General features: G+C 37.9%; 1 protein-coding gene across 1 annotated transcript in view; it reads right to left on the reverse strand.

Moving 5' to 3' along the window:
- PRR16 (proline rich 16) overlaps positions 1–16,796 on the reverse strand; it is a 177,338-nt gene extending 160,542 nt beyond the window's left edge. Inside the window, 1 exon segment of the mRNA XM_082836766.1 lies at positions 16,218–16,796. Coding sequence (XP_082692892.1) covers positions 16,218–16,376 — 159 coding nt within the window. The 5' untranslated portion in view covers positions 16,377–16,796.
- Positions 16,797–24,175: the final 7,379 nt, after the last annotated feature.

Genomic DNA, 24,175 nt, shown 5'->3' on the forward strand with positions numbered 1-24,175 from the left:
ATGTACTTCTCCTATAATAAAAATGGAACCAATATCTGTAGTGATATCTCTTAAGATGCTGGTTAAGTATCTGTGTTATTTTTGAAAATTAACAAACATCAAAGAGAAATAAATCAGCCAAAGTGCTGTCTGCCATGTACTTTATAGTCAAAAAGTACTTTATTCATTGCCAAGTTGAGAAGTACTATATAGGATGGCTTAGAGGAGGACTTATGAAGACATGAATTCAATCAGTCCTCATACATTTTCTATTGGTGTAGAGTGAAATAAGACAATTTTATATAATTTCATAGAAGATCAAACTTTCTGACTAAAAAGTACTTAATTGGTTTAGATTTCCTCACAATTTAAGACAATCGTCATCTTGTATCAACTTAGTAAATAGTGTCCTACCTTCAGTAAATATTATGTGTCCTAACTCTATATAAAGCAAGCTTATTACTATATTTCTTTATTAAATGATAGCCCTTGCTCTGTTTTTTGTTTTTTGCTTTTTTTTTCTCTCTGAAACTCTGTTCAGGTGTCAGTGCTTTTTTATTAAATCTCTTTTTCTTCATCAATTTTCCTGAGGAAAGAAGACACATGATCAGGAACCAATAAGAATATAATATGGTTAGAAACATTTCATATCTAAGAAAGAGCTAAGTTATAATATAGGAGTTAACTCTATTAAATAATACTAAATCAGTAGAGTGACAAAAAGAAAAGCATTATGAATAGGAATTTAGTTAGTGTTTCAATAACTATCCCCACCCCGCCAGCAAAAAAAAAAAAAAAAAAAAAAAATCCAAGAAGCGTTGCTGGCCAACCCAGTATTCAATGCACAGTATAACAGAACCCAGGTAACCTAAAAGCTTGTTGGTGAGTAATGGAATTCATTAGACATTATATTTATTAGTATTAACAACTTCAGGAAGCAGATGTTAGGTTCTCGAGCATTTTGGTGCATACTGCCTGTAATGAAACAACCCCAAATAGGCATTCCATACCATGTTATTCTGTGTGTTTTAAAAATGTAACTTCCCCCAAGGGCATACAATGCCGTCTGTTACGAATAAGGTTAAAGTATTGAATATATCTCCCTAAAAAATATATAGGGTGAATGTTGAGTATTAAATTCCATCTAAAATGTACGAATCATTATAATATCAAAATACTTCCAGGGAGTTGATAGAGCTTAAAAAACAATGTCTCTGAAAGTCACTCAAAATAATTTATTCTTTCTATTCCTTTTTTAATTTCATCTGACTATGAGGAATTGAAATAGCAGGCATCAAAGTAGTTTAAAAACTGAAGGGCATTAATGAAATATAAGTAACATTATTACATGTCAGTTTAGAAAAATTGACTTCAAACACTAGCCTCTGATTTTTAAAACTTTCCAAACAGTAATAATTATTTAACCTTACAATTTAAAATTATTTTCTCTTCTATATATGCTAGCAATTATTAATATTCTATATTAAATGACAATTGTTTATACATGTTATTTATTTTTACTTATTTGTTATTCTTAGGGATACCTTTGTTATTTCTTAAGGTACCTTGAAACCAATGTATTTAGATAATGTTTCAATATATTAAAATAAAATGATGTCAATTATTTAAGTATTTTAATTTCTACATTCAAAGACACTCCTCAGGTTAATATAGTTTTTTTTTTTTTCATTTCTAGCATGTGGGAAGATTCTTGTTCATATCCAAATGCCCAACTAAAGCCTAGACCTCAGATTTAAAAACTGGGGAAAATTTTGGTCTTTAAAGACAGACGTTCAAGAAGTCCAATATTTCCCCTGACTGAAGTGGACAGGTTGAAAATATACATATGAAAGACAGACATAATCAAATTTCTATAGGAAAGGGGAGAAAGAATGTTTTTCATACAATACATTGAAAATTCAGTAACTGGACAATATAAACTCCAGAGGGGGGAAAAAAACATATATATGTATATACATATATATATATATATCAGGTTAAGAAGGGCTTACTTTTATATTAATGTGTGTTCTTTAGTAACTGAATAGGTTAATTATAAGTACTCATATTTTTGAACACTAGAGGGAGTACACAAAAGAAAAAGAAGAAAAAGAAGCCAAATACAAATATTACCTAGTTTTTGAGTGTTTCCCATAATATTGGATCTTTGCAACAAACTGCTTGCTTGTTTCTTATGGACATAGTAGGATGATTAAAATGTATTTAAACAGTATCCAATTATCACTTTTGTATGTCATTTTCCAGTTAATTTAAAATTTATAATGACTAATGACAAGAAAGGTACACGATGTTCAAAAAGCAGAAAAATAGAGTGAATGCTATATAAAAAAAAAAGACATACTTTCTCCTCACTGTAGTTTACACACTTGATTGGAAGAAAGTAGAATTATATCTGATGTGCTTCAAAGAGTTTAAAATGACATCGCTGAACCTTAGGGAACAATGGGCACTCTGAAATCAGAGCCAGACTTGTCTGAAGATGAAGGCCGGAAGTTACAGCACATTTAGGTCTTATATAAACAGGATGTCCCTAGAATTTCCATATGGGAGGGATAATATGGGAGCCACTGGTTGGGAGTCAAGAGGGTCAGGGCTTGATGAGTTAATATTTTTTTTTAACATTTAGAACTCTGCCTGACACATAGTAAGCATTCAATGTGTTAGCTGTTATGGAGAGATCCTTTGTCCATTTCAAAGAATAAGAATATGGATTGGGTTTAGTGGAATGGGTTTAGTGAGGTTAGCAGATTTCAAAAATCAAAGCAGGGGAAAAAGAGCTCCCTCCAGCCAACCTACAAACTACTACCATATGTAAAGGCAGGAAGATAAGGAATCCATGCAAAAAGTATTGAAAAAGCATCTACTACATGTTCCTTCTCTGTAACCGGTAGATGGGCAGTGGAAAGTGAAAGGTAATAGTTTGATCTTTGAGAATTTTAATGGAACACAAGTTGGAAGAGATCCAGTTATTCACAAATTCATTTAATGGGCAACTATCACATGACAGCCACTGCACTGCTCTAGTCACTTGAGATACATAAGGGAATAAAACAAAGGTCACTGACCTCCGGGAGTTGACATTCTAAATGTGGGAAACAAACAAATAAATAATGAATACTAGGAATAAATTGTCTAGTATATCAGAAGCTAATAAGAATTAAGGAAAAGACAAAAGGTGAAATAGGAAAAGAAAGATGGAGAATGCCAGAGTGTATAACAACATGTGGAGTTGACAGAATTAGCTGTGGGGGGGAACATGTGAGTGAAACTTTAATGAGGTAACAGGGCAGTAGAGTGGAGTTAGCCATAAAAATGTGCATGGCACATTCATTCTTGAAATAGCAAGATTAGTGAGGCTGAAGCAAAGACAGCCAAAGAGAAAGGAAGTGAGTGTGAAAACGGGCAAAGGGAAATCTGGGACCTCATAACCACTGTGAGCACGTTAAGTAAAATGGCAAGTCATTACAGAGATTTGAGAACAATAATGTGATCGAGATTTACCCAGATCACTGAGCTATAAAAAGGGGGCTTAAGGAAGCAAGAGAGAACGGTCAGGAGGTTACTGTAGCAACCAAAATGAGAGAGGATATTGGCTTGAACCAGTGTGGTAGCTGTGGAGGAGACAAGAATTGGTTAAATTCTACAAATATTTTGAAGGTAGAGCCAACCAGACAGTCCGGTGAATTGTGTATCATGCATGAGGAAAAGGAGTTGATAATGACTCTGACACCATCCATTGACTTGGCAAAGACTGAAAAGGCTAAGTTTTGAGGGAAGGAAAAAATCAACATTCCAGTTTGGACATGGAAAGGTGAAGATGTCTCTTAGACATCCAAGTAGAGATACAGAAAAGACCACTGACCATATAAGTTTAGAAGAAATGTCTGGGCTGGAGACACAAATTTGGAAGTCATGAACCTATAAATGGAATTTAACCTCCAGACTGAATAAAAATACCAATAAGGGGAGTGTAAATAATTTGTTTTTAAAAAAAAGGATCAAATTTGAGCTCAGACATCTTAGAGGAGAAATAAGCAAAGGTAACTGAGAAAAAAAAATCAGTGAGGTGAGAAAACATGGTATTCTTCAAGCCAAGTGAAGAAAGATTATTAAAGAGACTGTCAAATGCTGATAAATTAAATAAGGTTAGGACTAAAAATTGACCACTTGATTAAATAACATAGAGTCACTGACAATCTTGACAGAGGCAGTGTTGTGGTTAGAGTGTAGGTCTGATCGGAGTGGGTTTAGGAAAGAATAAGAGGAAATAGGTGATGTCAAGTATAAAACGTAAGATTTTTGGTAAAGGAGAGCTAAGAAGTGGGATGGTAATTTTCAGGAGAAGTGGGATCAAGGAAAGATTTTACTATTTATTTTCACTTTTATGCTGATGGGAATCATCTGGGGGAGAATGAACAAAAGATGGTATAGCAGAGACAGGTGAGAATTGTTAGTGATTTTCTTGAGTAGATGAGAAAGAACAGGCTCTCACACACAAGTGTAATTATTGGCTTTTATTCCTTAACAGCTTTAATAAGTATTACTCAGAATTGGATCTTCAAGTTTAAGTTCCTCATCAGATAACAAGAGTAAGACTTTAAAAATGTTGTACTAAAGATTACATGGTAACTAAAAGAGAAAGGCCACTATTTTTTTTTTTTTAAGGCACAAACAGGGAGCAATTGTTAAGGAACATAAGTAAATACAACTGAGTAGCATAGTGACCATAAACATGAGGAATACAGAATTCAACTGGGTAAAAATTGTGAGGGTGTCAAGATTGTCTGGGATGGTCTCTGTGTTGCTCCCTGAAGGAAGGAAAGAGATAAGACCAAACTGAAACAATGGGACTGCTGGATATCGGGCTGTAAGGCTGGGTTTGTTCATTTGACATTTTAAGCATCAGGAGAATAGTGTGTGATCTTTTAAGCAGGGGAGTGGCCTGAAGAAAGCAGTGCATTAAGAAGATTAATCTGGTAGTGTTTAAAGAATGAATTGGCAGAGGAGAACAAGAGACCGGATAGCTCTAAAACATCTTCATGAAATTGATAGCATAGGGATTAGAGAGGTGGCAGTGGGAAGGAAGGAAGATAGCCAATCTGAAACCCCCTATTTAGAAGAAGACTTAGATTTTATGCTCTTGTTGTACCACGTACTTTTCTTTCATAGCCTTTAACGCTCCTTAATAAATATTATTTCTGTTATTATTTGAATAATGTCTTCCCACTAGCATGTAAGTTCTAGATGTCATGGGCCATGTGTGTGTTGCTCAATATTTTTTTTTTAATTCCCTAGCACATTGCCTTGCATATAGTAGACATTTTTTAAAAAGTTTTGAATAAGTGTATAATATATTAACGTCTATCAAAGAAGCTTATGAGGAAGGAGAAGAAGGAAAAGAGAAGAAGGAAAAGAACAAACAATGAAGAAGACAGAGGAGAAGGGAGGAACAAGAAAAGGAAGTATGACAGATGACATAGCGGAGGAAAGAGAGGAAAAGAGATTGTACTAAAGTTAAAAGCATGAAAACAGCAGAGTAACTATGTTGCTGCTGGGAACTGGGGAGCTGGTTCTGGACAACAGTTTAAAGGGAGAAATATCGGGAGTCCAATTCCACCATTTGCTCTCTATATTAGCTACCCCGTCTGTCTCAGCTCCCTCGTAAGTAGGACAATTATAACGACCTCAAAGGGTGACTGAGAGGATTAAACAAGTTAACACAGAACAGCTCATGGTACATGTGAGTACTGAACAGATCTTAGTCACATTCATGTTCATCATCATCATCATTGTCACCATCATCATCATCATCATCATGACCATCACTGTATTTCTTCTATAACTTGTGCCACACCACGAAGCAGTGACACCATTCAAACCTCCCCTATCTCTACAGAAATGGAAGAGGCAGGAGAAGCATAAGACAGTTTGATAGATGAGATGAAGAGGACTTCTTTCCAGTAAAGATTGCCACTGACCTCACTCAGGAACTAATGGTGGCAAGACAAGGAGCTCAGCCCCAGCCCATCGTCCCTTCTGAGTTTCCCCTTTTTTCCCCAAATCTTAAAATACACACATGTATACAATTTCCTTGAAATTTTTCAATTTAATCTTTATTTGATTGTGAAAAATAGAAAATAAGATAAGGTAAGTGGTGAGTGAAAGTGAGAAGATATATTTTAAAAGTAGTTTCAGTGAAGGGAAAAAGAAAAGAATCAGGTAAATGTAAGAAAAGGCACAAATAATGTTTTTTTTTAAACAAAAGAAAAGAATACAAGACATGAAAGAAACATAAAGCCCCGGTGCTTGACGGAAGCTTAAATAAATAAAAAAGGTGGGTGAAGAAAGCAATATTAAGAAATATGTAAGTGACATGGAATAAGAGGGAAAAGCTAGAGCAGTCATTCTCAACTAGGGTGATTCCCCTCACCACCACCCCCCGCCAGGGCACATTTGTCAATGTCTAGAAACATTCTTAGTTGTCACACTGACATTTTTAGTTGCTGTTGGCATCTAGTTAGTACATGCCAGGGATGCTCTAAATATCCTACAATGTATAGGACAGCCATCAACAACAAAGAATTATCTGCCCAAAATGTCAATAGAGCCATTTTTGAGAAACCCTGAACTAGATAGAAATTAAAGGTAAAGAGGAAGCGATGGAAGTAGTTCAGATCTGGTCACTCCTACAGCTCAAAATTGCAAAGTCCTCATTTTACTCTGAGTAAGAGTTAAAATTGTTAGACATGTCTCCTTACACATTTTACATTGCCTTAGAGTTACTTCTTGCACTCTACTAGAGGTGAAGTTCATCCTACTACAGGTGACTTTCTTCAAGGGCAGGTCCTTAAGCTTATTCGTGTTGGCATCCTTTATGTTCTTTTGCACAGTATCTTACACATATCAAGAATTCAATAAATCTTTCTTCATTCATGAACTAGTGTCACACACAAAAATAATAAAATAAAGAAAAATGCTGTTCTGGGACCAGTTTTAATAAGAGAACACGCTTAATTTACAATAAGCTCTGGAAACAAACATTCTATCTTTCCATGTGGTGATGTTCTCTAGCACATATCATAAAAGTGAGAGTTAACCTTCAGACACAAGAGCATTCTACAGTTTCAGATTAGTGAAATGTGTGTGTGTGTATGTATATATATACATACACACACACACATATATATATACTCCTACCCCACTTTGAGATAGATTACATCTACCAGAGTCCCTCTAAGAGAAGTAAATTTTTGATAAACTGCCCATTTGCTCCTGGAATAAAAACCATCAATTTATAGCCATCAGTATTTCTTTTTTCCTTTTTTGTAGGGTCAGGACTTATGATCTTGAAAATTATGGAGATGGGTCTCAAACAACTAGCTGATTTTTTTTTAAATCAATCGCTTGTTTTGTCTCTTCACCTGAATTATTCTCACCCACTCAAGATTCCCTAAACATCTGCAAAAACTTATGTCTTTATGAGCTTTTGTTCCACGGGAAATACCCACAATTCTGTCATACTTTCGAAGTGCTCTGTGACATGGGGGAAAAAATTAAGAACTACTGCCTCTAGAAGACAGCTAATTTGACCGATACATATTTTTTAACCTGGCATTTTTTTGTCACATGAACATAGTTCAAAATCTTAGGACAAGATATGATATTATGAAAGAAGCCAACAAACGACAGTAAAGCTGTTAGCTTTTGGACAGTACTACAAAAGAGAACCTGTTAGAAATTGTCAAATTTGCTTTCTCCAGACAAGTATGGTACATGCTATCTGTAGCTGAAACTCTATTTATAATGAGTCAAACAACATAATAACTGACTCATTGGGCATAGGTATATAATTTGACTGACTTCAATTATTGTACAAGTAAACATTTATCTCAAACATCAACCTGAAGTAACATTTGCAAAGCAGAAGGAGGAAAAACAATGATCATAAATGTAAGTTCTGTCCTAACAATGTTAATGTTTCTTAACTAAAGTGAGGCCTGAAATTCAATTCCTTTGGAATCCTCACGTCCGTCCATTCTCAAAAATACAAATAGCTTGTGCCACATAAGGCAACATCTGTTCCAAGTTGACAGGCCACCTTGTGAACCTACTTTGATGTGGACATTGCCTAGACATGCCTATTTTCTCGTTTCAGTTGATATTATTTTCTGGCTCTTATTTAGAGCTGAAATAGCTTTGACTTTGGTTTCCCAGGTCTAAGAAATCTTAATTTCGAGCAGTTCTTCCTAATGAACTAACTTTTAATATAATAAAAACACTTCTATTCATATTATACTATATAAAAACAATAGAATTTTAGAGTAAGGTCATTTCTTTTTTCCCTTTTATGTGAGGGGAAGAGGGGGTGGCTTGAAATTGGTAGCACTAAAATTAACATGCGAAATCTAACTATAAAGATACATTTGGCATTGCTAGCCAGCTCAATAATTTTGGGCCTGGTAAATATTCAACAAGCTTCTCTATTCATCTTCACAGCAGAAAGCGAAACAACTGTCAAACCCCAAACATATCAGAAAACTTAAGGACAGCACCTCCCTTCCAAGGCAATTTGATAACAAAAGAGAATAAAAGTTTCCCAAATTCTTTTAAATTCATTTGAAACTGCTATATACAATGCTAGACATCAGCAAGCACCCATATTAGTTGTTCCTTTATTTTCTAAGTCATAATATAAAAAAAGAAATGTCATATTTTTCTTAAAGTTTTTGTTGAAGAATAAATAGGTCAAAAGTAATTCACTGCAGTACCTATTTATTCAGAAGATGAAAACTGCAATGTCTAGTGAACTCACTATTAATTTTGCCTCAATACTGGTGCCCAAAACTGAGTACAACCCACAAAAACAATAACTGTTACCACAAAGAAATAATATACTCACAATAAGACTTAAAAGTTTTATTAGCTTCACTAGAAATTTAAGAAGATGGGTCCACACATATACAGATGCTGGGAGTAAAAAACTTGTGAAAAACTCCCTGGAAGATAGTTTGGCAAGTTGGATTGAAAACTTTAAAACTTTCGCACCCTTGATTTCTAAGCAATTGGGGGAAAAAATAGGAAGATCCATAGAACTTAGTGGTTAAATGCCTAGGCTGTAGCACTAAAATGCCTAGCACTGAAGTCTCACTCACAAGTAAGGGACGTTGGCAAGTGACTTTACATCTCTGGCCTCTATTTTCTTATCTGTAAAATAGAGTAACAATAGTACCTTCCTCATATGTCTGTTTTGAGAATTAGAAGACCTAATATTAAGAAATATACTTAGAATAGTATCAGGCAGATAGTAAAAATCTATCTGTCTTAGCTATTTTTATTGTCAAAGCTGTTCTTTTAGTGATACTTAACAACCACAAAAATTTGTTAATAAATAGAATGTCGAACATTAGGGGCATGATAAAGTAACGTATAACAGATCTATATAATGGTTATGATCTAATAGTATTCCAGAAAGCAGAAAACATCACTGTATATAACTTCATAATTTTACATGACTTTGTCTATGTTAAAAACATGCATACAAAAAGATGGAAAGAAAATATAGCAAAATTCTCAATATATCTATTTATGTGTGGCATTAAAGATAATTTTTATGTTCTCCTTTCTAATTTTTTTATTTTTCCAAACTTTTTATATTATTCATATACTGTATTACTTATGAAATATCTTCTTTAACAAACTAGTATCCTTAGGATTTGAAGGAAGGATGAATACGTGGAGCACAGAGGAATTTTAGGGCATGAAAATACTCTGTAGGACACCATAATGATAGATATATATCATTACATATTTGTCCAAAGTCACAAAATGTCCAACATCAAGTGTAAACCCCAACATAAACTATGGACATTGGATGATAATGATGTGTCAATGTAGATCCATCAGTTGTACCAAATGTACCAATATGGTGGGGGATGTTGATAATGGGGGATGCTACACATGTATGGGGACAGGGCGTATAAGGGAATCTCTGTACCTCTCCCTCGATTTTGCTGTGAACCTAAAACTGCCCCCCCAAATAAAATCTTAATAAAATACACAAATAAATTTTAAAGGAAAAAAGAGTACACTTCATTGTTTACCAATCTTTTATTTTCAACTTAATGTCAGTTATGCACATTTTAATCAGAAATGGGTTGGCATATTATTGGAATTTTTCCCCTCTAATTTTCAAAAATTGTCCATGATATTTTTTATGAACTAGTTCTACAGAAGCTCTGTAGTTTAATTTGTGTGGGAAAATATGTTTTACTGAAACTTACATTTCTATCTCTTTTCCTACATTTTGATTTAATTACCTGAGATCCTCAGAGCAGTAAGGGTGGAAAAAACATAATCCAAGTAACAATGAAACTATTACATTGGTTTTATTATCTATTACTTCACTATTGCCTGAAGCACACTGTCTATTTATTACTTTAATTCTGCTTGAATTTCTTATCAGTTAATTCTCTGAGTCTTGAATGGTTTAATGCATTGGAAATAGAGAGACAGTAAAGGATGGTTATTGGTTATTTTTATTTTCTCAGAACCATGCTGCTCTTTTAATAACATGCTAAGCCATCATGCTTAAGAAAAGAAAAACTAAAGACCATTTTAGCATTTGGTAATATACTTCAGTTTGAGAGGGTAGACTGTTGTAGAGAGTAGTAAAACTACAGCTATTGCTACAAATTAATCATCTGTGAAATCTCACTCATTCATGACTTTAGAATTTAGAAAATACTCCAGACATTATTCTCTGTAATTTGTTCAAGTAATGAATTTTATATGCATGAATTCATTAACCAAAAAATATTTGGTAGGATTTCCTAGATCAATAAACTAAAGCACTTCAAGTGGATAAGCCATTAAAAAAGAGAAAAAACATTTTAAAACAAAAATATTTTGCAGATAATTGTTAGTTCTATTAATTCTGTTTTCATCAGCCCCCAAATGGATCATTTCCTATGAGTTTTCAAACTTTTCAAAATTAAACTTAATTTTAATTTATTTCTGTTTATGACATTATAAGAGAAACATTGAGTGCTTTCCAATCCATAGTCACAAAGCTGACAAAACCTTCCTACTCATGGCGTCCAATCAGTCAGTGATCCCAGAGCAGACAGAACAACTCATCTTTACTGGTTTCTCCATAATGGTCATGTCTACTCACAGGGCTTAGTGATACATATATATATATACACACATACATATGTATATATATACATACACACACACATATAGTTAACTCATATAATAGTCTTGTTACTTAAAATCGTAAAATGAAACAGTCTAAACTAAACAAGAATCCAGCTAAAGCAGCAATGAATTTTGTTTCCAAGTAGAAGGCTATTTATTATATATTCCAATCGCTCCCTAAGCAACAAGATCTATGACCCTATATTAACACCAACATTCGCTGCACAACAAGTTTACCAGTGACATCTCCACAAAAGAACAGGCAAACTGATACCAAGAGAGGTCAGCTTATTTGAGAACTCTCTTTAAAAAGCAATAGCTCTTTTTTTCTGCATTACTTCAAAGAAAAAGGATTGCCCCAGAAATGGCTAATTTTATCCCTAAAACTCTAGAGTTGAACCACTATTTTTTTTCTTTTTTTTCAACGTGTAGAAAAAAGCAACATGGATTAATCTTGTACTCCAATGCTATTTCCTCTTAATTGCTTCTCCTTTCTACCTTTTCAAATCTTATCCACATCTCAAAGACCCCAAATTTTCCTTTTTGGCTTTTCATTCTCCCTAAGGACGTGGCCTTCATGAAAATCTCCACTGTTTAATCGTAACACTTGGATATGTGATCTCCTGTATATGGCACTGACCCATTTGTGTTAATCATGACAATCTGAATAAATCATAAGTTTCTTAAAATTCATATCTTACCATCTTTTTTAAGTTTCTACTACCCTTTTCACCAAAGTCTTACTACTAAGTACATACCAAGTATCAGTTTACAAATCTATATATACTCATTCTTATTCTCAATTCTGTTTTCTTAGATCACAGTGAGAGTGGTGGTCACTAAAAGTAGTAATGCCTTTTTACACTATTGATGTTCAAAGACAGGATAAATATATCCCAACCTATTCTTTGAGTTCACTGAGACCAGAAACTCCAAATTATTCATCTTGGTAGCAATAAAAAGGTAATATAGTATTTGGCACACAATAGATGCTGAATAAATACGTTGAATTATACTTAAGGCTTTTCCATTATAGTACAGAAGACCCAGAAACCCATATTATTTCTGAAAAGTCAAGTAATTTGAGGTTTTACTAAATTCTGAGGGCAGAATAAATCTGCCCCTAGACTTTCTAGAAATCCTGTTCTTCTTCTAATATACAATCTAATTATAATTAAGCAATAATAATTAATCATAAAAGATACCAATAATAATAGAACTTTGTTACTCATTGTTTTTTTCTTTATTTTTTTGTTCATCAGTAATTTATTTATTTACTTATTTATTTTTGGCTGCATTGGGTCTTCATTGCTGCGCACAGGCTTTCTCTAGTTGCGGCGAGCGGGGTCTACTCTGTTGTGGTGCATGGGCTTCTCATTGCGGTGGCTTCTCTTGTTGCGGAGCACGGGCTCTAGACGCGCGGGCTCAGTAGTTGTGGCACGTGGGCTCAGTAGTTGTGGCTCGCGAGCTCTAGAGAGCAGGATCAGTAGTTGTGGCATACGGGCTTAATTACTCTGTGGCATCTTCCTGGACCGGGGCTCGAACCCATGTCTCATGCATTGGCAGGCGGATTCTTAACCACTGTGCCACCAGGGAAGTCCCTGTTACTAATTGTTAAAGAGTTCCAAGCAGCTACTATTATGTTGGAATCTATCCCACTACCTGAATTTTCAGATGACTGAAATCCAGAAAACTTCTAAAGAGAAAATAAATTTCAAAATAACCTCAAACAAAAGTCTAATATTGGGGCTTCCCTGGTGGCGCAGTGGTTGAGAGTCCGCCTGCAGATGCAGGGGACACGGGTTCGTGCCCCGGTCTGGGAAGATCCCACATGATGAGGAGCGGCTGGGCCCGTGAGCCATGGCCGCTGAGCCTGCGCGTCCGGAGCCTGTGCTCCGCAACGGGAGGGGCCCCAGCAGTGAGAGGCCCGCGTACTACAAAAAAAAAAAAAAAAAGTCTAATATTGTTGGTGCAGAGTTTATGCAAAAATAAAGGACAAAATATTCAGAATACCACATTTTAGTTAGAATGAAAAAGGCAGATATGGGGACATATGTATATGTATAACTGATTCACTTTGTTATAAAGCAGAAACTAACACACCATTGTAAAGCAATTATACTCCAATAAAGATTTAAAAAAAAAAAGGCAGGGAAAAAACAAATACCATATGGTGAATGATATAGTGATGCAGTCATAATCACTTTCTTATTTCTAATTTCTGTTCCAAATTAATAACAGCTCTATGCTAACTTATATTAAAATATATTATGGCATAAACACATACCATTGCCAATAAAGGAATTAGAATTCAAAATATAACCGTTTATATTTAGTATATACCAATGATAAGCTGCCAGAATAGTGAATGTAACAATTAATGAATAGTGACATTTATATTTACAAGTCATAGGTGTAGGCACCAACAGGTTTGTGATTTACAAAGTTTTCGGTTACTCCTCCATTCAAAATTACATCAAAAACAGGTTCAGTCATGTGTGCAATATTATCTTAAAAAGATAAATGCTGGACAACTGCAAGATGTCATAGGTTAAACATGTCCTATAAATATTTTGTTCTTGAAATAACTATCTCTCCTATTACATAAATGGCCAGTGTTTTGAGATTCAGACATAGTATCCACAACTCCATGTGCAAACCTAGGATGATGATATCCTCACAAAAGTAATTAATAATCACATCAAATCATTTATCATTCATAAATTCCACTCTCAGGGGTGAAAGTTTTAGCCAGACAGGACCTGGCACCCAATCAAAGCTTACAGAGCATCAAGATAAAATTTTGTCTATAGATCTGTCTAGAAGACAGATCTTTTCATTTACTTGGTTTTACATTACCTATGCTTTTCTATTCCTTTCATAACCTGTTTGTTTGTTTTTTCCCTAATAAAAATCCTCAAGCAAATGAAAACAGAAAGAGTGAAAGGGAGAGAGATCCACAGACTCCCTGAAACACTTCTTTGTGATTCTATCCAAGAGCTACAGTGAGGTTAAAAGTTTCACTATAGATCTACCTGGTCTCCAAACATCTACAGAATAATGATGCAAAGCAGAACTAGGACCATGTGCAGTTTCTTGTCATTTATTCTGTCTAAAATAAGGAGTGGGGTGACACATTGTAACATAAGAAGTATGTGCCCATAAATGCGGAGTTTTGATTGACTACCTTTCTCTCAATCTCAGCCTCCTCGCTGAAGCAGTAAATACGTTTCTGTGCTGATGTAGGTTTCCCACATCCCCCATCTTAGAAACCTCAACAACCGTAAAGCACAATTCTGCCAAAAGGAACTTGCCCAAATTTGTTCGTTTTTTAAAACGCCATCATGTTTCGGATGAAAATACAGCCTGCCAAAGATGTCAAATAAAAGGATAACAAAGAAACAAACAGCATCTTCAGACTTGAATTTCTACGCATAACCTCACCATCTGTCAACCAGTTGTGAAACAATGATCCTAGAGAAGCCCTGAAACACGAACAAGTTTCCTCCTCGCATCTATCATCTGTATCAATCTCCGCTCTCAGGACCTCAGTAGTAATTATGTTCTGCCAGTGGAGCAACCTACAAGAATGGCATTTGCCATTTGCAAACCAAACCCTGCCGATGAATGGGTCATTTTAACAGACTTGTACTTGGTAACAAACGCGGAGTTCAGTTCACAGAGGTAACGGGGAGAGGGGGAGAAAGAAGGAGGGCTCTATCCTCACATTTGGATTGGAAATTGGACAGAGGAGGTAGGTCTCTAGAGGCCAGCCATCCAAACGACCCTCAATCTCTTCCCTCCTGGCCTTCAGGATTATAATTTTGGACCTAGACTACGCCCCACCCCTTCCCTTCCCACTGCGGCCACCACCTTCGAAGTTACAGTGTCAGCCCTCCTGCAACTGGGGGTGCGGACTCCCTGGCGGAGAACAGCACCAGGCACCCAGTCAGTAGCGGAACACTGGGCTGGGACTCTGCCACCAGCTCCGAGACGCCACCCGCGGGCTCGCGGGAGACCCCACCCCTCCCAACCCTGCCCTCGCCCCCGCCTGGAGCTGCAGCCTGAGTTACGCATCCTCAGCCTTGACACTGCCTCCGCTTCTTTCTAACCGCATCAACGCTGGTGGGGGTGGGAGGACAGAAGTAAAATGGGGGTTGGGGGGAGCGACAAAGAAACACAACAGTCCTGGTTCCCAAGAGCCAGGACTCAAGTGGCAAGACGCTGGTGCACGCACACCAAACACACACACACACACACAATCACGCACGCACGCACGCACTCACCGACGCGCCCTGCGCCCCAGGTTCTATGCCAACGGCGACAAGATAGGAGGAAGAAAGGAGGTGGGGTGGCGAGAAGGCCCGGAGTTGCTGGGAGGGACATTCCGAGGAGAGCAGGGGATGCCTCAGGAACTGCGAAAGTGAGAAAGTCCCAGACCCCCTTTACATCCCCAAGTCTGGGTTCTCCTGCCAGCAGCCCCGGGTCGTCTTCCTTCCAGCTGGGCTCGGGAACCGGGGAGGGGGACCGGAGCCGAGCTTCTCCCAGGCTGCCCTCTCGGGCCTGGCGCAGGGCACGGAACCCGGCCCCCTTTCAGCCCCGGCCTGAGGAGGCTGCCAGGCAAGGAGAGACTTGCCAGCGGACTCTGGGGGAGCAAGAGGGCAGGAGAGAAGCATCTTGCACTCTGCGGCCGGTTGCTGGTTTCTTCCTCTGTCGACACACCCCCAGTGAATCCCCTTCCCCAACACACACACACACACACAAACAGACACGCGTGTTCACCCCTCTCACCATCCCAGGTGCATCGATTAAAACACTAGTTGATCTTCCTGATTAGAAAAAAAAGAAAGTGCAACAACTCTTCTCAGGAGTCGCCGGAGGAAAGAAAGTCCGTCTGCAGGCGTCTTTCTATAGTTTCCCTTGAGTTAAGAAATCTGGCGGTCCCCAGTGAAAACGGGACCGGGAACCCCAGCGGGTGAAAGGCGACGAACTCCTTCCCCACACCCCGCACCTCTCACCTCCTTAAGTTCCTTGGCCACGTCCTTCAGGTCGCCCAGGACTAATTCCAGATCCTCCACGATGATCTTGATCTGTTCCTTCACCTTGGTTTTGGAGGCTGCCGGCGGTCCCTCGGCTGGAGAGGACGAGGAGGGGGTCCCCTTGGACTTGGCTGACATTCTTTGGGGGCAAGCGAGGCAGGTCAGCACAGGCGGGCGAGCGGAGGCTGCTGCGCGCCCCGGTCCCTGGCGCCGCGGCGGCCGCTGCCGCCCCAGTCCCCCCACATCTTGGACGCTCCCCGGGCAGCGGCGGGTGGCTGCGCTCGGCGGTCGGCCGGGTGGCCGCACTGTGGTGCTGCCATCAACTCTCCGAGACGCGGCGCTCGGCGCGGGGCTGCAGACGGGCGAACAGCGCGCCTGCGCCTCCTCCCGCCGCCGCCCGCCGCTCGCGCGCACACAGGCGCTCGCTCCCCGCCCGCGGAGAGGGGCGCCTGGCCGCCGGTCCCTGGCTGTCAGCTGCAGTCCCCGCGGCACGTGCCTCCGGGATCTCTCCCAGAACACCTGGGCGTCAGGGAGCCGAGAGATAAGTTCGTGTCCTGCCCACCCTCTCGTCTTGATACTGAAATGCCCTCATCATCATATCCTGCTGGATGTCTTGTCACATCCAGCTTAGATTCCTTCTGTTTCACCCACCAGTAGAGACCCGGATCCCCACCACACTTTCTGATCGATTGACTAAGAACCACAGTAGGGTCAGAGTTTAATTTAGGGCTAGTAAAGCGACCCTAAATGTTCATCCAGGGCCAAAGTGTGTCCCGAAGGCCTCCAATCACTCTCCTACTCACCCAAGAGCTAAAGAGAGGTGTTCTTACTTGTGCAGAAATAAAAAGAGGTGTGGATAAAATCGACCCCTCACCCCCTGGAATCATGATATTTAACCAGTGTTCTTGAAAGAGGTAGTTTAATCCTGCTGATTCCACAGAGCTAATAGAGGATTTATTAATTGGAAGTCCTCACATCAAAAATCCCCTGGGAGACTGTCTGAGTCATCTTGGCTGTACTCAACTGGGACAGCTCCCGTTTTCTGTTTTTGTTTTTTTAACCGTCTTTCCTCTTTTCGTGGCCTATGATGATGTATGTTTTGGGTGCAGGGGAAATACACTGGATCTCCTCTTGTGAAAGCTGAATAAGAAGAGTTTGCCACCAACTTTTTTTTTTCTTTTTTGTATCCATTTCAAGTCTTTTGCAACTAAATAAAGAGGAAATAACTTTCTGACTGTTCTGTCAAAATGACCCAGGTGGGGGAGTTAACAGGAAGCCTTCAGTTTCATTCTCAGTAGGTGGCTAGGATTCTCATTAGTTAAAGTTTTAATTTCCTTAGTAGCAAACCCATGGGTTATTAGCTACTGACCTGGAAGGCTGAATCTACTTTATTTTCTTCATACACTCTACTCCAAATCATTATTTTAATAAGCTTCCCATTTAGTCATGCCTTAGCAAGGACCTCTGTCTCTTGCTTCTCACACCCCAGATTGTTCCATTATGCTTCTGTACATGAAGAAAATCTTGGCAGCTCTCCTCTTCCTCGTTCCTTAAACCCCTCATATTCACTCTCTTCATTCTGAATAATTCATCTTGATAAAATCCTTGGAAGTCATATTTGGAATATGGAAGAAAAAAGAGACAACAGAAGAAAAATAGAAATTTAGAAGTGTTATCAAAAGAATAACAACATTGAAAAATGCATTGAAAAATCAGAGGAAAAAGAAAGGTATAAAGCAGAAGTTGCTGGAAGAAAATTAAAATAAGAATAAAGGAACCAGTGTGCACTAAGCAAATTGGAGAGGAGAAGAGGGAAGAAATTATTAGAAGTGTTAAATAAGTAATATGGTTCAGTTCTCTAAGGTAGAGAGAATATATATTTTTAAGTGCCTTGTCTCTGCAGGTTCTTCTTTATTGTATAAAGGTGTAACAGTAAAATATATATACATCAGGTTTACAAACTCCCCCACGGTAAATTCCTAATCTTTAACTATACTCTTATTTCGTATCTGAAGAAGGATAAGTGGTCAGAAATTGCGGGAAAGAATGTGAGAAAAAGGGAAGGTACTGCTCCTTTATATTAGAATTTTTGACTCTCAATAGTAGGCAAGTGAATAGGGAAGCCTCCCAAACTCAAAAATGATGAATTTAAGCAAGAATACTGGAAAAGAGGAAAGGAGGTGGTGTTTTTCTTCCACTGACAAAATAATCCTTTTATTAATATAAGGATATTTCCATGCCACTCTGAATCTCTTCACTAATGATTAAAAAAAATTCTGTTCTCCTATGGTATCCATTGCTAGCAATGAGCCAAACTATTTTGGCTCAAAACTGAATCATAATTATTACTTTAAAACACATTATGCACATCCATATCACAATTTACTCTTAAATAATGGTTATCATCTATCTATCTATCTATCTATATTTAAATACAATATGGAGTTAACTGAAAGGGAAAAGTTGTAATTGGCTTCCAAACCCAAACTAACAAAGCTAGTCGACCCCCAGCAGTGATGACTACCACTATCTTTTAGTCATTAATCAGGTATGGATAAAATATTCCTAAAGAAGAAAGTTTTACAAAAAGAGTTAAAGACATTGAGGGGAAGGAGACAATAAGAAGGACACAAGGATATACGTCAAATCTCTTTGCTCTCTATTTTTTTTATCACCTTTGTGGAAAAATTAGTCACTCCGTTGGCACATCCTGCACTCTGTCAGAGATTCATATATATGATGTTCTAAAGCCAAATTATGGGGACCACACAACAAAAGTGACACCTAATAAAATTTCTTATTAATGTGTTCATAAATCTGTTTACGTACTAGTGCTAGAGGCAAATGGGTACATACTCAAACCACATCACTTATAAACTTAGAATAACAGACTGCTAATAGAAAGTGTCTTATTTGTAGAAATGATTGTTCACCCAGAATTTTATTCTTTCTGTATCTTTAGTCAACATTTTCTGAGGGTTGCAGCAAGAAGGATTGGATAATTATAGGAGATCATCTAGTGGTTGTTCACTTACAGGCATTTATCAATATTTTCCTGTGTGTGTATGTATGTGTGTGTGTTTAATCTGTTGCATTCAATCTCTAAAAATTAACCTGCATGAGCAATGCTATGACACTGACATACTTTTTAATTCACAAAGAGCTCAAGAATATTCCCAAAATATTTTGTCCCATTTTGTTGACAGCAGCTTTTATCAATATACCACCATAATAATGTCCATTGAGTCTCAAAAAAAAAAAAGGATATGCATAATATAACATCGCTCTTATAATGATGTCACTTGGTTTTCTTTCTTTTATTTCTTTTGCATAAACTTTGTTTGTAAAATCCATTAAAGTCATTAGAGATATTTGAAAACATTAAGAAAAAGAAAAAAATAAAGGAATGACAACTTTGTTTCCACCAAAATAGTTTTCACTGGGTGAAAAATACTGGCAAACAACGTGGGTAGGAGAGAAAATGCCATTAGTGAAATGCAACAGAGAAAAATGAGTAAAGTTCTCCACGTACACATTGACCAAGAAATATACTGTACATGATATGCCTAGGCAGCGATTTGCAAATCTGGCACACATCAGAGCTTGTTAAAATACAGATTGCTGGAATCCACCCCCAGGGTATGTGATCTAGTAAGTCTCGGGTGGGGTTTGAAATTTGCATTTTAACAAGTTTCTAGGCTGCTGGAGAAAGACTAGCCTCTGAAAACCACTGGTTTGAGAGATTGAAAGAAAACTTTAGGTTTCTTTTTAGCTAGAAAGCCTTAAAGATCATCCAGTTACATCTCTTCATGTTATAGATGAGAAAACAATGCCTTGGGAGGTTAAATGGTACCTCCAAATTTTCACATCTAGGGAATACAAATTGGGAGCTAGAACCTCATGTTGACTCAGACTGGTGGAGTTGTCTCCATTTGTCTAGAGAATATCTCCTTTTTATGTAGTAATTGCTTTTGGCATGATGGCTATCTACTATAGATGCATATTGGTAAAAACAAACAAACAAACAAATGTGATCTGGAAGTTTAAATACAAATACCCATTGTACAATAGTACCCTGAGTAATTAGAACTTTTTCTATTCTGAAGTAGCTGTTCAATAAACACTTGATAGGGACATGAATGAATGAAGTGTTGTCTATCTCTGTGTTTTGAAACTAATTTAATTCAACAAATAGTTTTTTAAATGGCTACTGTAGGCAAGAATCTATGCTATGGAGTAGATGTGCCACTAGGTTTAGCAAGGCACAGTCCTGGCAAGAACAATTAGATAATTCCACATATGACTCTAATATAAAATATTGTACCTCAGAGTATCTCTTTATTGCCCTCTTTGCCAGCTACAGTCAGTTTATTTTACTTGACCTACAAAGTCAATGTATACTTAATTTTTTTTCCTTACTTTTTATCCATGAGACAGAAACTGAACTTTTGCTTAACTGAACAAAGGAAATTGTCTCGTAGCTTAACCATAGAAAGGCAAGGAGAGAAATATTTTCCAGTAGAATTGGAGCCAGAAATTCTAGGACCATTGGGACTATTTCTTTCTATGTACCCCATTCCCTTTTAATAGATTGGCTTTAGTTTCTCCCTGAAGTTGAACCTTGGTCAATGATAAATCCCGGTTCACATCTTTATAACTTTGCACGTAGAAAAGAAAGAGATAATTACAGCAAGCTCCCAGGAGAGGACTTTGATAGGTCCAGCTTAGGTCATGGACACACACCGTGGCCAATTACTGTGATCAGCTCAGGTGCAAAGCTGCTCTTACAGTTGTGCCACTCTTAGAGAAAAGTCATACATTTGTATATTTATTACCATGATTTTCCAGCAGGTGGCAGTAAGGTGAGTCGTTCTACAAAAATCTGTATATTATAATAATTTTCTGATAATATGGAAGTAAAATATTTTTAGGAAGCAAAACTGTTTTCAAATTCATACAAAGAAAGACATCCTATGAATTAGCAATGGTCCTACTTGGGTTAGTAACTGGTGATGAGGAAGTTTAATGACTGGCCCAACTTGGATTAAGTTGCCTACACCTGTGGCCTATTTCTCCTTCAAAGGTGGAGATGTGCCCCTGTGAAAATAAAAAGTTATCTACCATATAGCCTTTAGATTGGATTATATACCTTTCTTTTTCCTCACACTTCAGATTGACAATTTAAAATTGTTTTGCTTCCCAAAGCTAGCTGCACTCAAGTTTTAGTTTTAACATTTCATTTACCCATGAAAAGAGCCACCAACCCCCTCATCCATTCCCATTTTTGAGTCAACTCTAAGGACCTGCAATATTAATATTGTGATATTATATATTGTTGGTTATTATATATACATAATATATACATATATATCATTGGTTATACAGATGAACATAGCTCCTGAAACCCTTGGAATTTCCTGGGCAATAAGAACAATGACATAATGTTTGGTCTCTTGTTCTCAGTTCTTGAAAATGCTACAAGGAAGTGCCTTTTGGATCCCACCCAAGGGAGGAGGCTGGATGCCAGGAGAACCAATCATGTGATTAGAAAGTTGGGACTTTAAATCCCACCCCCTGATTCCCAGAAAGAGATGAGGTGCTTGAGGTTAAATCAATCACCACTGACCAGTGATATAGTCAACCATGACTATGGAATGAAGCCTCCATAAAAACCGAGAAGAACAGTTTCTGGCCCTCCTTTTCAGAGAGCTTTCAAGTTGGGGAATAAGAATGCTTCCAAGTGTCACCGTACTGGGCCCCAACCTTTATGTGGACAGAAGCTCCTCTGTTCTGCACCTCACCCTATGTATCTCTTCATCTCACTGTTGATTTGTCCCCTTTAATATCCTTTTATAATAAATCAGTAATCCTGTGAGTTATGGGTTTTCCTGAGTTCCGTGAGTAGTTCTAGCAAATTCTTCAAACCCAAAGAGGGGGTTGTAGGTATCTTTGATTTAAAGCCAGTCAGTCAGAAGTACGGACAACAACCTCGGCTTGTGATTGGTGTTTGAAGAGTGGTGTTGTGGGACTAAGCCCTTTACTTGTGGAATCAAATTCTATCTTCCCATAGATAGTGTCAGAATTGAGCTGAATCCTCAGACATGCTGCTGGCATCTGAGAATTGCTTGTTGGCGTGGGGAAGCCTACACATACACACACACACACACACACACACACACACACACACACACACAACTTGGAATTGAGTCCAGGAACCCCTTTCAAGACTTCCCCAGCCCAGAGCTGCTGAACTGCCCCACCACGTGTGCAAGCAAAATGCTGAAACAATTATTCCCGTTCACCCAAGTTTTCAAGAGTTTCCACTTATCCTGAAACCTTGGAACCCATGCCTGACATCTCATTGTACTCTATCTCATTCTACCCCTCAGCTACAAAATGCTGGACCAAGTGAAGAAACAACCTGAGACTTTCAATATTCGAGGACCATTACAGACTTGGCCAAAGAGGTGCCTTAAAACTTGGCCAGTTGCCATTCTGCACAGTTTAACAGCCTAACAGCCTCTTTCCATAGAAAGTGATTCAGCTACAACCAAGGAATATTTGATCATTTAGTAGAACCCAATATCCCTGCTAACACCAAAACAGTTGAAAATCCGATTCAATCATTCATGAGCCCAATTAATTTTAATAGATACTTGGAGATCCCTATTCTTGTTAAGTATCAGGATTTTTTTTCCCAAGGAAATGAGTAAGGGTGGGCCAGGAATCACTACTGTTTCTAATAGAGTCAGAAAGGACAGAGAAGTTGGCAGAGGTTGTACCACTCCCCCTGCTTAAGGAACACCTTGACCTTCAGGAATGTAAAGTCAAATCCTGCCAGTTGTAAGATGTCACCAACGTTATCCACTGTGTATGGCTAGATAATGTGCAGTTTTAGTTTCTCATCTGGGATGGAATGACCCAAATCTGCAAACAATCTAGAACATTCTGTGTAACGCCTGACCTCCAAAACTGTGAGAAAAATAAATCACAGTGTTGAATCCACCCAGTCTACTGTATTTTTGTGTGGAAGCCCAAGCTCAGATAAACTCTGTTTTGTTTTGTTTTTCTAACTTCACTGAGATATAACTGACATAATATTTTATAAGCTTTAGATGTAGATATGTTGATTTGATACTTATATGTTGCAAAATGATTACTACCATAGCGTTAGCTAACACCTCCATCCCATCACATAATTACCATTTCTTTTTTGTGGCGAGAACATTTAAGATCTATTCTCTTAGAAAATTTAATTATATTTTACAGTATCATTAGCTAAAATCACCATGCCATATTTCAGATCCCCAGCTTATAACTGGAAGTCTGCACCCTATGACTAACATCTCCCCTTTTCCTTACCCTTTAGCCTCTGGTAAACACCATTCTACTCTCTGTTTCTAGAGTTCAGCTTTTTTAGATTCCACATGTAAGTGATATCATACAGTATTTGTTTTCCTCTGCCTGATTTATTCTACTTAGCAAAGTACCCCCAAGTTCCATCCATGCTGTTACAAATGGCAAGATTTCTTGCTTTATCATAGCTGAATAATAGTTCATTGTACATGTACACCACATCTTCTTTATCCATTCATCCATTAACTAACACTTAGGTTATTTCCATATCTTGCCTATTGTGAATAATGCTTCAGTGAACATGAGGATACAGACAGCTCTTTGAGATCCTAATTTCACTTCCTTGGGATATACATATACCCAGAAGTGCAATTGCTAGATTATATGGTAGTTCTAAAATAGATTTTGGTACTGAGAAGTGGAGTGCTGCTGTAACATATACCTGAAAATGTGAAAGAAGCTTTGGAACTGGGTAATGGGTAGAGGCTGAAAAAGTTTTGAGGTGCATGCTAGATCTATGAACATTTGGGCCATTCTGGTGGGGGCTGAGAAAGAAAAGAGGAGATCTGGAGAGAAAGCCT

This window comes from Leucopleurus acutus (genome assembly GCF_964270905.1).
Source record: "Leucopleurus acutus genome assembly, chromosome: 3".
NCBI lineage: Eukaryota > Metazoa > Chordata > Mammalia > Artiodactyla > Delphinidae > Leucopleurus > Leucopleurus acutus.